General features: G+C 40.3%; 1 protein-coding gene across 25 annotated transcripts in view; it reads right to left on the bottom strand.

Moving 5' to 3' along the window:
* Nucleotides 1-15044, bottom strand: part of CARMIL1 (capping protein regulator and myosin 1 linker 1) — a 317278-nt gene that overhangs the window by 68519 nt on the left and 233715 nt on the right. For all 25 annotated transcript variants that reach the window (XR_014809747.1, XR_014809753.1, XR_014809754.1 and 22 more), the window contains exons 25-27: nucleotides 12617-12745; nucleotides 11628-11759; nucleotides 1349-1524 (exon numbers count right to left, since the gene is read on the bottom strand). Coding sequence is in view for 13 of the 25 variants with exons in the window: in XM_084967588.1 (XP_084823714.1) it covers nucleotides 1349-1524; nucleotides 11628-11759; nucleotides 12617-12745 (437 nt within the window). In the remaining 12 variants the exon portion in view is untranslated. The remainder of the gene's footprint in view (nucleotides 1-1348; nucleotides 1525-11627; nucleotides 11760-12616; nucleotides 12746-15044) is intronic.

The following is a 15044-nucleotide window of genomic DNA, read 5'->3' as shown; positions in this document are numbered from 1 at the left end:
TCAGCTTTTAGAATTTGTCCATTTTCAAGGGAAATGAGCATATTTGACAGGATCTGGAACTCCAGTAAAGGCATCAGATTATGATCTATTGGTGGTTCAACCCATCATTATGAAAAAAAAAAAAAAAAAATGGTGGTCAATACATTTTTATTTCCCCTAATACTTAAGGTGCTTCAATAAAAATTCTGAAACTACAGGTTAGAGAAATACGTAAGCATACCTAGGCTAGAGTTCACGAAATAACTCATCTCTGGGGTCCTATAAAACCCTCTGAAAGTCTTAATTTCTCAAGTCTTTCCAATTGTCTTACAATTCAGCTATACTCAGATCTTTAAACACACACACACAAACACACACACACACATAGTGGTATCTTAGACCTAAATCTGTCCAGTTACTGCAGAATTCCTAAATGCTCAAAGTTCTGTAGTCTAGCCTACCAGCCTTTGATATCTAGACTGGAATGACATAATTTTTTGCATATTTTAACTCCTGTTTTTCTTGCAGGCTGTCATCAATCTACATTGTTGAGTGTCCGCACCCCTCTCAGCTCTCCAGATAGGAGCTGTTATTTTTGCTACATCTAATTATTCTCACCAAGATTGGGAAATTTAAAACGTTTTCAAACTTGGTTTCTTGTCATCTGATTTTCCAACTAAAAAAACATAATGAGAGTTAGCTGGGCTGTAATATAATACTGGTGATCATCCCAGAATTTCTATGTAAAAATTCAGGCAAGTTTGCTGGTGATCACACTTTCTAAATATTTATATCTTGGGATATTTTTCAAACTGTATCAGATAAAAGCAGATATACAAGTAAACACTCCAGAGCACCATTAATTAGCACATACATAGTATCACAGACTCACCAAAAGAACCCAAAAGGAAAATATGGTGAAGTCCTCGTGGGTCTCTTTGCCTTTTTATAGGCTACACATTGGCCCAGGACATTATGATGGTAGAGAGTGAACTGGCCCCAGTCTTCAGAAGTTAGTGATTCATAAAATGATAAGTAAGCTTCAGAAGTAGGGAAAAAAAAAAAAAAAAAGAGGAGGGGTGGAGGGATGACAAACCTGTACCACCCCTTTAAAAAAAAAATTCTTAAAAAGAGCAGGTAACTATAAGTTCCTCAGTAAATGCAAGCAGACCCGTGGTCATCTAATTTTGGAAATGTACAAAACCTATGCATTTATGCACAGCTATATTTACATACAGTCACTGCCTCTTAGACATACGCTGAAAGACATTATATAAGGATAAAGCCAACAATAAAACTCTTCACACGGCTGCCTCAACTGCATTCACAGACACTGCACCTCCTCGGTTTATTAGCATTACAAACCTACCTAATTTTGTTAAGGATATCAATTCCAGACTGCTCCAACAGGACATTTTTAACAAAGGTACGTGGGATGGAAATCTTTTCAGTGCTGGCATGAATCAAGTCTTGTCGAATGTGGGCTTTTTTCATCACGTTGGGACACAGATTCTCGGCAGCATCAACCATGGACTCAAGCAGCGCCTGCAATGCAGCACAAGTGGAGAGAGAGAGATGACGACACAGCCCAGAGGTGCCGCCATAAAACAGAAAGGCGGTTATATACTACACCGAGCTCTCGGAAAATGGGGACACAGCAGCGTCCCACGGTGCCCCCAGGGATTCTGAGCTGCCTTGGGGTGACTTGTGGCTATTGGGTGATCACTGATCTCGGGTAATCCCTTTAAATCAGACACTTGGCAGATCCACCCAAGCCTCACGCTGGCATCCGAAGTGTGATGGTATGTTCACTGTACTTAACGCAGAGGCATTCATGACTGCAATTTAGAAAGACATACATACACCAGTTTACCATAGCCGATTATTCTCCTGAGTTTTAGCAAATACAGCTATAGATGCCCCTAGAAAATATATTAGATTTGAACTCTTGTGCAATTTCACAAATCAAAGAAACCTCACGTTGGGGTGAAACACTATGAAAAAAGCAGTCGTAGCAAGACCACAGCAACTACTGCCAGCTTTTCTCTTTGAAAATAAAACCTTTATTGCTGCACAGCAGAAACTGGCACAACATTGGAAATCAACTATACTTTAATTTTTAAAAAGTTTTAGGAAAAAAAGAAATGTTTTAGTGTTAAGTAAAACTATAAATGTTATAAGAACACTAAAAAATATGAATAGTAACAGACAAAAATATTTACAGAGCACTTTATAAGCAACATTAATAATAACAGTCAAAACACACCTATCTAGCACTCGGAGTTTTAAAAATGGTTTTGCACATTTTATTCTTCCAACATCTGCGAAGATGGGTAGAGAAGCTATTCGTGTGATCACCATTTTATAGCTGAAGAATGTGAGCTAAGGGAGTTAAATGATTTGCCTGAGATGGATGAAATGGCTGTAAGTGTGGGAAGGAGGCTCACATTAGCATTGGACCCAAATCTGAATCCCAGCTGAGTAACACACAATGGGTGAAATTACTGATCTCTCAATTTCACTTTCCTCATCTATAAAATAGCAAATAAAAAGTCCTTGCCTCATAAAATTATTGAGGATTAAATGATACTACATATGTAAAGTGTTCAATACCATGTTTAGCATACAATAAAAGCTCAGTATATCACAGAAAATACTATTAATCCATTTTCAAAGATGCTAATCTTAATGACAAGAGCCCACTTTCTGCAAAGAAGGCTTGATCCCCTTACAATTCCAGTATGAATGGGTCTAATGGAGCATTTTATGGAAAGACTAGTACAATGGTTTCTCTGCTTGTATATTCACAAGCAAAGCACCATCCCACTAGTAAAACCTCTCCTCTTGCTGTAGGATGAGCAGCAGAGCAGCAGGATGTTTATAAAGATCTTGTGAAAAACAGGAGGAGAGATGGGAGGAAGCTACTTGAAATGTTTCCAAGAGCCACTCATATTTTTGACAGCACTCTGTCCCCATTAGAACTCTGACTAATCACTGACTAATCATCATTCCAAGAAAGCCACAAGCAATGCCAAAAGAGTCCATTTAAGACAAATCATTTTCCTCTTTGGCCTTAAAATGAACACATTCTGTTTCAGACAGAGCAACAGCCCAGCCCTTCTGATAAGAACGACCTCAGGTACCAAGATGCTGTTTGAATCCTGTCATATTCATCAACATGGCCACAACTTCTTGAAAGGTCCCCTTGCATATGCTGTGCTAATTCAGTTGGAATGAACTCCAGACCTAAAGAGAGAAGCCTGGCTTCCGATTAAGACTCTGACATGAAATTTCTGTGGAATGTTAAATGTGTAGCATTAAGTGATTAACCTTTGCCGATCTCTGCATTCTCACCTATAGAATTATTTCTAAGGCTATTTTCTGCTCTACAAATCCACTATTGCCATGACTTTGACACTATAAAAAGGAATTTCATCCTGCCCTAGGCATGCAATTGAACAAGATTTTTTTTTTTTTTTTTTTTTTGGTCTTTTGTCTTTTTGCCTTTTCTAGGGCCACTCCTGCGGCATATGGAGGTTCCCAGGCTAGGGGTCTAATTAATTGGAGCTGTAGCCACCAGCCTACACCACAGCCACAGCAACGCAGGATCTGAGCCATGTCTGCGACCTACACCACAGCTCATGGCAACGCCGGATCCTTAACCCACTGAGCAAGGCCAGGGATCGAACCCGCAACCTCATGGTTCCTAGTTGGATTCGGTAACCACTGCGCCACGACGGGAACTCCATGAACAAGATATTTTAAAGTTCACTGACCAACAGTATGATGTAGCATTTTGTACTCTACAAAGTGATTTCACCCATGATCTCCTTTGACCCACATAACTCTGTGGGTGGAGGTAGATTTTAGCAAACTCATCTTACAGGTGAGAAAAATGGAGACTTAAAGGCAGTATGTGACTTGCTCAAGGTCACTCAGCTGGTTGCTAGAGTAAGTGAGATGTGGACTCAGGTCTTTTGTCTCCTACTCTCCTTTCCTGCTCCAGCCATCCTTTTCCAAAGCCCTGCCCATTGCCCACACGTGTGTCCCTTTCCTCTCTCTTCATTACCTACAATTTTCACCCCCTGTTACCTTGAGTCAATGGTACCTAAGGCCGCCATGGTGGACTTTCTGGTGACAGGGCTAGGAAGAAGGGGAGGAAGGATCCCAGGATAAATTTGCCCCTGACCACTTCTTTGTGTCCAGTCCCCAGCTCAGGACCTTAAAGAGCACTGCCTTCCAAGACCCATTAATTCTCAGCTTTTCTTTACTTCCAAGATTGGCATTTAGGACCATACATTTCACTCTAAGTACTGGTTTAGAGCATCTCACACGTTCTGATATTACTAATTACATTACCGTTTAATTCTAAATATCCTCTAATTCAAATTACACCCTCCCCTTGATGTCAAGTTTTAAAGTTATAAACATGTGGGGTTTTCCCTTGTTAAAAGTCTTCTTGTTATTAATTTCTAATTTACTTTAAATGGAATCAGAGAATAGTCACTGAAAATTGCTGAGGAGTTTCCATCATAGCTCAGTGGGTAGCAAACCTAACATCTACAAGGTCGAGGGTTCGATCCCTGGCCTCGATCTGTGGGTTAAGGATCCGGCATTGCCGTGAGCTGTGGTGTAGGTCAGAGACACGGCTCGGATCCCGCGTTACTGTGGCTTTGGCATAGGCCAGCAGTTATAGCTCCAATTAGACCCCTAGCCTGGGAACTTTCATGTGCTGGGGGTGTAGCCCTAAAAGACCAAAAAAAAAAAAAAAAAAAAAAGGCAAATTGTTGAAATGATTTATAGACCCCCTGTCAAATATCCCATGCATCCTTGAAAAGAACTCATAGTTTTCTATCACTGGCACACTAAGTCATAACTAAGAATTCTACTGTTCAAATATTCTTTATCATCACCCTTTTACTTTATCAGTTCCTGGCAGTCATTTTGAAAGATCTCTACCATCAAGATAAGTGCGTCAACTTCTTTTTGTAATTCTGTCCACTTATTCTTATATGCATAAACCCACATGTTTAGATACATACACATCTGATATTATTTCTGGCAAATTGGATCATCTGTCATTATTCATTGTCCTATCTTATCTCTGGTGATGTCTTTTCTATGGCATCACTAGATTTGTGAGTGATAGCATTCCTTCTGATGAGGGATTGAACCTGGTATTACAGGATGTTTAGGATCCTTATCACCTGCCCACATCAGATGCTGTAACAACCCAAAATAACCCCACGCATTTCCTAATGCTCCTCTTGGTATGCAGTATGATCCCTGGGGCAGTGCTTCTGTCTTGATGGCCACACTAGAAATTTTAACACACGCCCATTACTTCATGTCTACAGCAGCACTGTCCAACACAACTTTGAGATATGCGAATACCTGTGTTGTGCAATATGGGAGCCACTAGTCCTGTGTGGCTAGTGAGCCCTTTAAATGTGGCTAGTGCAACTGAGAAACTGAATTTTACATGTCATTGAATTTTTTTTTTTTTTTTTGGCTTTTTAGGGCCGTATGGGCAGCATATGGAAGTTGCCAGGCTAGGGCTTCAATCGGAGCTACAGCTGCCAGCCTATACCACAGCCACAGCAACACGGGATCCCCAACCCACTGAGTGAGGCCAGGGTTCGAACCTACATCCTCATGGATACTAGTGGGATTCATTTTCATTTCCACTGCACCACAGTGGGTACTCGCCGCTGTCATTGAATTTTAATTAGTTTAAATTTAGATCACCACAGGTGTCTAATGGATACTGCAGTGGACAATCCAGATCAAATATTTCTTTTCCAGAAGAAAATTACTTTTACTCCTTAGTGACTTAAATGCTCACTTCCAGGATCTTACCTGCATTTTTCCTAATTTTATGACAAAAAAAAAAAAAAAAGACATCAATGTTGTTGTTTCATATAGTTGCTGTTTCTCTTTACTCATATTTGACATTATCTCTGCCATTCTTTCCTGCAGCTCTGACCCTCTTTCTTTCATAATTTTTCCTTTGCCCCAAAGGATATCCTTTAGATGTTTATTTAGTTTAGTCTAGTGACAGTAAGCTATCTTGGGTTTTGCTTAGATGAAATGGTTTCGCTTTGTCTTCATTCTCACAAATTAGATTTATTGAGCATATAATTCTTGGTTTGTTCTCTCAGAAGCCTGAAGATATCTATCTTTTTAGGGCCACACCTGTGGCATATGGAGGTTCCCAGGTTAGGGGTCAAATCGGAGCTGTAGCCACCGACCTACACCACAGCTCATGGCAAGGCTGAATCCTTAGCCCACTGAGCAAGGCCAGGGATTGAACCTGAGTCTTCATGGATGCTAGTCAGATTCGTTTCCACTGAGCCATGACAAGAACTCCTGAAGGTATTTATTAGTTCATTACTTTTCAGCTTTTTGGTGAGTCTTAATTTTGGTCATTTTTAATTAATATGGCTCTCCCTTCCTTCTGGCTCCTTTTAAGATCTTCTCTGTGTCGTCAGTATTTTCTATTACGATGATCTGAGACATGGATTTGCATCTTTGCTCTCTGGGTTTCAATGGACTTTCTGAATCAGTAGATTTTAATCTTCATCAGTCCCTGAAATTCTCACTCGCCATCTCCTCGACTATTGCTTTCTCTTATACTATCTTTTCTTTCCTTCTGGAAATCTAGTTGAGGCTGATGTCAAATTTTCTCACACTATCCATGTTTCTCTTCTTACATATTCTTCAATTTTGTTACGTCTATGTGTCCTGCTTCAGAAGCTTGAATTGAGGAGGCCTTGTATTTAAAATGTGATAATCAGATTTCATTGTGCATGTATTTTTCCAATGATGGTTATGAGGCTCTGTGTTTCTTAACTGTAAAAATAGCTAATGGTACTTAGAAACCCTGTACAATATTTATGAAATAAATTGGGTTCATATCCTTAACATGGCAGTCATTTGCTCACTGCAAGAATATATGAACTAACTGTAATTCATTACATGCAAAACAACCTCCACACCGAAGTGCTTTGAAATCTCCCTTTAACTTTGGAAAATACAAAGTGGGGGAACATATGCAAACTCAGAGACCTCTCCCAGCACACCGAGTTAGTACTTGCCAAAATGCCACCCACACCCCTCAGGCCTCATTTCCTCAGTAAACCTGATAGTTTCTAGTCAAGTATTTCACAGCTGAAGCCCTGAGGGAAATGAAGAATCTTCAAGGCCAAAACAAGCATTCTAAAATTTAGGTCCAGAAGGGAAAAAGAAGTTTCCTTGTGTTAAAACCTTCAAACCCTGCTCATTCACCTATGATTACTCCAGGAATAAATGTTAGCATCATAAAAAGGGGAAATAGGAGGAGAGCTATCGTTTAAAAATACCTGTAACAGGCCAGTCCAGAGAAAATATCACCCCTTTTCAAAGAAGGTATTTGTCCAAACTTACTGCTTTCTTTTCTTCCACAAAGTTTGCTAAGAAGGCTGGTTCTTCCAGCCATTTCTTTTGCTTTTCAAAACAATTTTTCTTTTTTGAAAGATGGCGCAAAGAGCTATTTGAACTTACTCTCATCCAGAATTCAAAACATGTACTGCTGGCCACGACACACGATGATCAATTATTAAGGATATAATCCCCCTAATTATCTCAAGACCAAGACCATCCTGAACAGGGAGGCTCAGTCCCAACAAATTCGGTGACTTGCTTAGAGCAAACAGTCAGCTAGCAGCAAACTCAGGACATAAATCCAGGCCTGCTAGTTACATTTTTTTTCCACTATAATAAAAACTCATTTTGATAAAATAATGCATTCATTTTAGCTGTTGCTAGGATAACATGTTAATCTTAGGAAATTTTGGAATCAGAGAAAGGACTTTTTTTTTTAAGTCAAAGACATTGATATTTGTAGTGAAATAAATGACCACTGTAATTAAATCAATATTCAGTTTTTTAAACTGTTGTAAAAATACATTTTTCCTAAATAGTTAAGAAAAGTGAGATTCTGGAAAACTATATAAATAGACAAAGGAGGGATTTTTTTTTTTTAACTCATAAAATGATGTCCACTTGTCAGGTAAACTGGAAGGAAACAGAAAGGACGTAACTGCCTATTGACTTGTTGAAAGTATCAAAAACTAAACATGAACTTAGTTTCCCTTAGGTGAAACGGAAATGAAGGAGTGACATTTAATTAAGAAGTTGTGGTTGAGGATTTGCTATGGTTCATGCCCAGAAGCCCCTGAAGGGAAAGGAACCAGCAACACAAAAGGACTGAGAATAAAGAAAACAAGGGAGTGGAGAATGGAAAAAGCAGGGCGTTTGGGAGCCTGGCATCCTCAAGATAGTGAGAATGAGAGAAAATCAGGAGATGCTGCTGCAAATAAGGCAGCTATGATGAACAGAGAACACCTGTGACACTGACAAGGGGCCAGAAAGGTCAGCTCCCAAAAATGTGAGGAATGTCTATTTACAGAAGAAATGTTTTGGTCCTAAATATACTCAGGCTTTTAAAAACCCAAATACCTTTTACTTCAGACCTCTGCCTTCTCCTCCACTCCCTCCCAAGAATGATCGCTAGGAGTCAGTTCCCACCATCCAGGGCACTGGGAAGGAAATGGACCAAAGGCACAAGGGATAACTTGTGGTTTAGACCAATTGCAACAGGTGCCCCTAGGAAGCTGTTTGGCAGGGAAGTTCCTGTTGCAAAGTTTCTTGCTGATCTAAATACCAGTCCATTCTTAGTAAAAAAGGAGTTCTTAGAAGTATTTTAAAGGAAAAACCTTAGGCCATAGACACAAACATATAATTTACAAAAGAAGAAATACAAGTGGATAATAAAATTACTCGATGCATCACTGGTTATTAAAGAAATCCAGGAGTTCCTGCTGTGGCTCAGCAGGATAAGAACCTGACATAGTGTCTGTAAGGATATGGGTTCGATGAATGGCCTTGCTCAGTGGGTTAAAGATCTGGCATTGCAGCAAGCTGTAGTGTAGATTGCAGATGTGGCTCAGATCTGATGTTGCTGCGGCTGTGGCATAGGCCAGTGGCTATAGCTCCGTTTAGACCCCTAGCCTGGGAACCTCCATATGCCACAGGAAGCGGCCCTAGAAAAGGCAAAAAGACAGAAAAAAAAAAAAAAAAAAAAAGTATAAACTGAGTGTACCATTTGACCTAGTAATGGATCAACCACAGGCATTTATTATAAAAGGATTAATCAGAAATCAGAAAATAAATTTTACTGGCTGTGAGATAAGAGATAATGTATATTGGTTTCTGCCCCCCGTTCCTGGCACAGAGCTCCTGAAACCCTTGTAATTTCCTAAGTGATAAGAACACTCAGAGCATCTTTTGTTCTAATATTTGCTCTCTGATCCTGGTTCCTGACACAGGGCTCCTGAAACCCTTGTAATTTCCTGAATGATAGGGGTGTCTTTTGTTCTACTGGGGTAACTCTGGCTGGGCTCCTGGATGACACTGGTCACTGGAAAGACCAAGCTGTGATTAGAAGCTGCAAGTTTTCAGCTCCAGCCCCTTCTCTCCTGAGAAAGGCTAAAAATAGAGTTAATGACTGGCCATGCCAACATGATGAAGCCTCCAGAAAATCCCAAAAGTATGGGTTCGGAGAGCTTCTGGGTTGGTGAGCACATAGAGGTGCTGGGGGGGTGGCACGCCCCAAGTTAATCGAACCCTGGAGGCATTCCCAGAACCTCAGACTCATTGCTGACTGGTGAGAAGAACAGGTGACAATCTGGACTCCTGGGTGGCATCGGAGGTGGTGGTGGGGGGAGGTGTTAGTCTTGTGGGATGGAGCTCTTAGCCTGTTGGCATCTGATGCTACTTCCAGGCAGAAAGTGTCTGCATTACATGGTAGGACACCCAGTTGGGTGGAGGAAAGTCCCCCAACGCCCGCCATCTGGTGACTATAAATGCCTGAAGTGAGGAAAGTGAAAGGAAAGGAGTCCACACAGGTAGACTGAGCTTTTCCAGGACACTGGTACCTCCATACGTCTACACAATGAAACACTCTGTAGCCATTAAAGTCATGATTACTCATGGATCTAAAATTGTACCCACAATGTACCCAATAGAAAAAGATACATATAGGAGATTACATACATGTAAAAGCATATTCTATACATATACTATGTAGACAGAGAATGTTTGGAAATTCACTAAAATATTAAGGATGATGTCATTTCTGGGATTCCAAGGGGTTTTTACTTTCATTTTTAATACTTGTTAGTACGGCTTAAATGTTTCACAAAAAGCAGTTTGATTTTTTTTACAGTTGGAGGCAAATAAGCAATAAAGATGACTTTAAATGTGTAAGAAAGCATCCTTTGCTCATATTTTATTCTTCAGGGAGGATAAAACAAGTGCTTTTAGGTAACAAATGATCTGGCAGAAGCTGTACCAGCCAGTCTTTTTTCTACCCCTTTGTCTTTACTCAGAATGTATTCAAAATAACCACCGTTAAATAAAATAAAAATGACACACAAGAATCTCTGTATCATATGCAGCACAGAAAGCCGGGCTTAAACTCCTAAAGAATCCACAACATTCTCTTGCTCATTAATTTAATTTACAGAGGAATTAGCATGTTGCAAATTTATTACTGAATGCACATCAAATCCCTCTGACCTGTAGCAATTGCGTTCTCAGAAAAAAAAAACCAAATAAATGTAGAAATTTAAACAAGGTCTTTAGCCTGAGAACCTCCACATGCCACAGGTGCGGCTCTTGAAAGACAAAATAAATAAATAAAAATAAACAAGATCTTTTTTAAGGCAGATTGCAAATGGTGAAAACTTCCTGGAAAAGTGAAAATTTTCTATGCTGTAGCTCTTTTATGAAGCTACCTTAAGAAAAAGCTGGTAGGAGTTCCTGCTGTGGCTCAGTGGTAATGAACCCAACTAGTATCCATGAGGTTATGGGTTCGATCCCTGGCCTTGCCAGTGGGTTAAGGATCTGGCATTGCTGTGGCGTAGGCTGGCAGCTACAGCTTCGATTTCACCCCTAGCTTGAGAACTTCCATATGCCATGGACATGGCCCTAAAAAAAGACAGAAAGAAAAAAACTGGTCTTAGGATACTCTATTCACTTAAATTTCAGAGACCTTTTTTTCAGCCTACGAGTATATAAACAAGTCTCTGCTACTTGGGGTATTATAACTCCATTCTAAATCCCTTTCCTAATCTTTCAACCAGCTCTTTACAAGGACTGTAATCTATTTACCCAATGGTAAATTCTCCGTTATAAGCAGCAGCTAGGCAGAGTAAGCATAACGCCTGTCATTATCTTCCATGCTCTAAATCAAGTGTAATAACAGGAAGATACTTTTCATGATGCAGACTTCTCTTTGTAAACAGATATCAATCATCCCCTTATCAGTGACAACCTGTCTTATGTTAAAAATGGGTGAGATTTACCATCAACACCAAAATTGAATGTGATAGGTTTTACTTGATCTCATTATGTAAAAGCTTATTCCAAAACTTTTAAAGCAAGCTGGAAAAGACACAGTATTCCATTTTTATAATATATGCATGTGTGCATAGGCTTATGTGTACACACACATCTATGAAATATAGTGTAGCTTTGGTATGAAATGCTACATACATAGTTAAGTCCTAACAATTTCATTTTACAGAATAACAGCAACCACAAACCTTGAGTTGTTCATCGACAACTCTCGTAACTTCTCCGGCCATTGATTCCAGGGTTTCCTGAATTGGACTGGATAACAAGCCACTGGCTCCCGCCCAAGACTCACCACCAACGTGGTATAAATTTGGTAACAGCTGTAAGAAAAAAGAAAAGTATTCTCTCTCCATAATTAAATAATAATTTAAGGAAACGCCAAAGTCACTGCAGAGTTAGTAAAAAGAGTGGAGCAATAGTAGGAATAATGAAAAGGCCCTTTATACAGATTAAGAAACTGAGGTCCAGCTTTGGAACCAGAGGGACAGTACCTTAGCCCTGTGTGCCTTGATGTCTCCAGCTGGGGTGTGAGAGTGTCTGCTAACCCATGAGGTTCCTCCTGCTAGAAAATGCCATAATGGTGGGATTCTAATAGCAGAGCCTGACTAGATCCCAGGTTTTCTGACCCCCAGCTGGTCTTTTCTCTATAAAGCGACACGTTGAGGATGAAGTTCTAAGGTGAGAGAAGCTTCCTTTAGAGGTGACAGAGGCTAGTTTCATTCTATCAGCTTGGGAGCCGAATCGCTTTCAATGAGCTGGCACTCACTGATATTACAACTGCCTTCCAGTTACTCAGGACCCAATTAGACTGTTTTTAAGTCACACTGACTTGTGCTTTTAATTCTAGACAGCTGGCTGGCCACATCTGAGGCTGCAAAACCCCTGTGCTACACCATTGTAGGTATAAGAGAATTGAGCATCCGCAGATTTTGCTATCTGCAGGGGGTTCTGGAACCAATATTCCACAGATTCTGCAGGAAAACTCTATTTTAATTACTGATAATTAGCAGCAGTACAGAAAGGAGGCAAAGAGTAACTCAGTTCACACTGCCGCTTGTTATAACCTTAAGAGTTGGGTAGAAAGGTAAAGAAAGTTAGAACTAGTTCCTGAATCTGAAGTTTAAAAAGGCTCTTTACTCCATAAGGCTCTCACACCGCACCCTGAAGCAAAACTCACCGTTTTAGAGTTCTTAGCATCACGCATGAGCCTTTCTGCTGATTTTAAATCTTCCTGGACGGCATCTCCGCCACAGTTTCGTAAGGAGTTGAGATGATCTTGAACTTTCACACATATTCTGTCAATCATCTGCGCCACACATAAAAATGACAGAAAGCGGCCAAGTCAGCACAGCCGACATCCAGACAGAAGGAAACACAGAAGGAATGAGGAGGCAAACCTCTAACTAGAATCTCTACAGACAATTATCAACGTATCTATTCATATAAGAAAATCTGGCAACGCTGACTCCAGACAAACATAGAAGGGATTTTGGTCCCCTTTCCTGCCTTCGGAAATGCAGTGAGTAGAACAAAAGTAAATACTTCTTGCCGATTCAGAATCGCATCACAACTCAGTGACATTTTGCTTGACAGTAATGTGTACTGAGTGCCCTCTGTGGTCAGACATAGTGTCAGGTCAGGTATGGAGGGAACAAAAAAAAAAAAAAAAAAAAAAAAGAGGATGTGCAATTTTGAACAGTTGAGTTGCTGACAAAATGATGCCCACAGCCTGCTGGAAATCGGAACATCCCTGGAAGTTAATGTTGTGTTGAATTCGTTCAATTACATCAGGTAATTTTCTAACCACCCCCCGCCCCGAAAAGCACAAGCTGAGGTTTTATTATGTTAACATAGGTAATAATAAGGTTACTAACATCTTGTTTCTATTCCATTAAGGTGCTTCTCCAGGTGAATTACATCAGAATCATTTTCAGTTGTTCCACGGATTTAAACATAAAACCCAAAGGGAAGTGGCAGATCACTCTTGCAGACAAAAACTATCACAGAAGGGTACGATTACATGCTCTTTTATATTTGTACGTATAGAGAGAAGCGTGAACAAAGCTAAGACGTCTGAAGAAAAACATAAACTACGGTGTGGTTTAAAAAGTGTCTCATATTTTGATCAGAGCTGCAGGTTGTCTATTCTTAAAAAATATATATTTATTCCCCAGACATGCTACAAATCAAGAGGCCCATCCTACCTGGTCATTCAGTTACAGAGGTGGTGATCCAGCAGTATTCTTTTTTTTTTTTTTTTGTCTTTTTGCCATTTCTTGGGCCGCTCCCATGGCATATGGAGGTTTCCAGGCTAGGGGTCCAATCAGAGCTGTAGCCACCGGCCTACACCAGAGCCACAGCAACATGGGATCCGAGCCGCGTCTGCAACCTACCCCACAGCTCATGGCAACGCCGGATCGTTAACCCACTGAGCAAGGCCAGGGATCAAACCCACAACCTCAGGGTACCTAGTCGGATTCGTTAACCACTGAGCCACGACGGGAACTCCAGCAGTATTCTTTTTTAAGTTCACACTTTTCTATTTATTTTGAAATTGTTTGACATAAGAACTCTAGGAAGCCCAATTCAGTCTGCCTCCCCCTCCTAAATTCCACAATAATAGAAACTTTCCTACACCACTCAGCAGACGTAACATCTGATTACAGAGCCTGCGTCTACCAGCTGCAATATTCCCAACTCTCCTGCTTTTCTCTTTTATAAAAAAGGTTCACAACGGCCACCCCATCTTCTTTCCTAGTCTATTATGAAGACAATCCAGTAAAACAACACCACTCAAAACACCTAGTCTCTTGACAAGGGGCCCTTAATGTGAATGTCAATGTATATTAAGAACAGCTCCTAGGGAGTTCCCATCATGACTCAGGGGAAATGAATCTGACTAGCATCCATGAGGACGCAGGTTCAATGCCTGGCCTTGCTAAATGTGTTAAGGATCCGGTGCTGCCATGAGCTGTGCTGTAGATTGCAGATGTGGCTAGGATCTGATGTTGCTGTGTCTGTGTCTGTGGTATAGGCCATCAGCTACAGCTCCGATTTGACCCCTAGCCTGGGAATCTCTATATGCCGAAAAAGTCGAAAAAAAAAAAGAAAAAAAGAGAGAACAGCTCCTAAGCCTGTAAAAATGTATCAAGGCTACATAAGTGAACTACCTGGAGCTCCCATAGGAGAAAGAAGTTACATGAACAATGCTTCTCATACAGCGATCATCTGACCAAAATCTACACTTGTAGGCAGGGTTTGCATCTTTTTTTTAAATATATTGGAGTATGGTGGATTTACAATGTTGTATTAGATTCAGGTGCACAGCATAGTGACTCAGTTATACATACACATACATCTATTCTTTTTCTATTTCTTCTCCCATACAGTTGTTACAAAATACTGAGATTTCCCTGTGCTATACGGTAGACTGTATATGTTCATCCCAAACTCCTGATTAATTCCTTCTCCCACATTTCCCCTTTGGTAACCGTAAGTTTGATTTTAAGATCTGCAAGTCTATCTCTGTAAGGATCACATCTTAATTTTTTTTTTTTTTTTTTTTTTTGCATTTACACAGCACCCTACAGAGAACTATCTATGTT

Source organism: Sus scrofa, chromosome 7, assembly GCF_054392235.1.
Source record: "Sus scrofa isolate SSC_HxYL_T2T_F1_AM1 chromosome 7, Sscrofa_HxYL_maternal_Yorkshire_Landrace_v2.0, whole genome shotgun sequence".
NCBI classification, from domain to species: domain Eukaryota; kingdom Metazoa; phylum Chordata; class Mammalia; order Artiodactyla; family Suidae; genus Sus; species Sus scrofa.
This window is presented reverse-complemented; position numbering and strand designations above follow the sequence as displayed.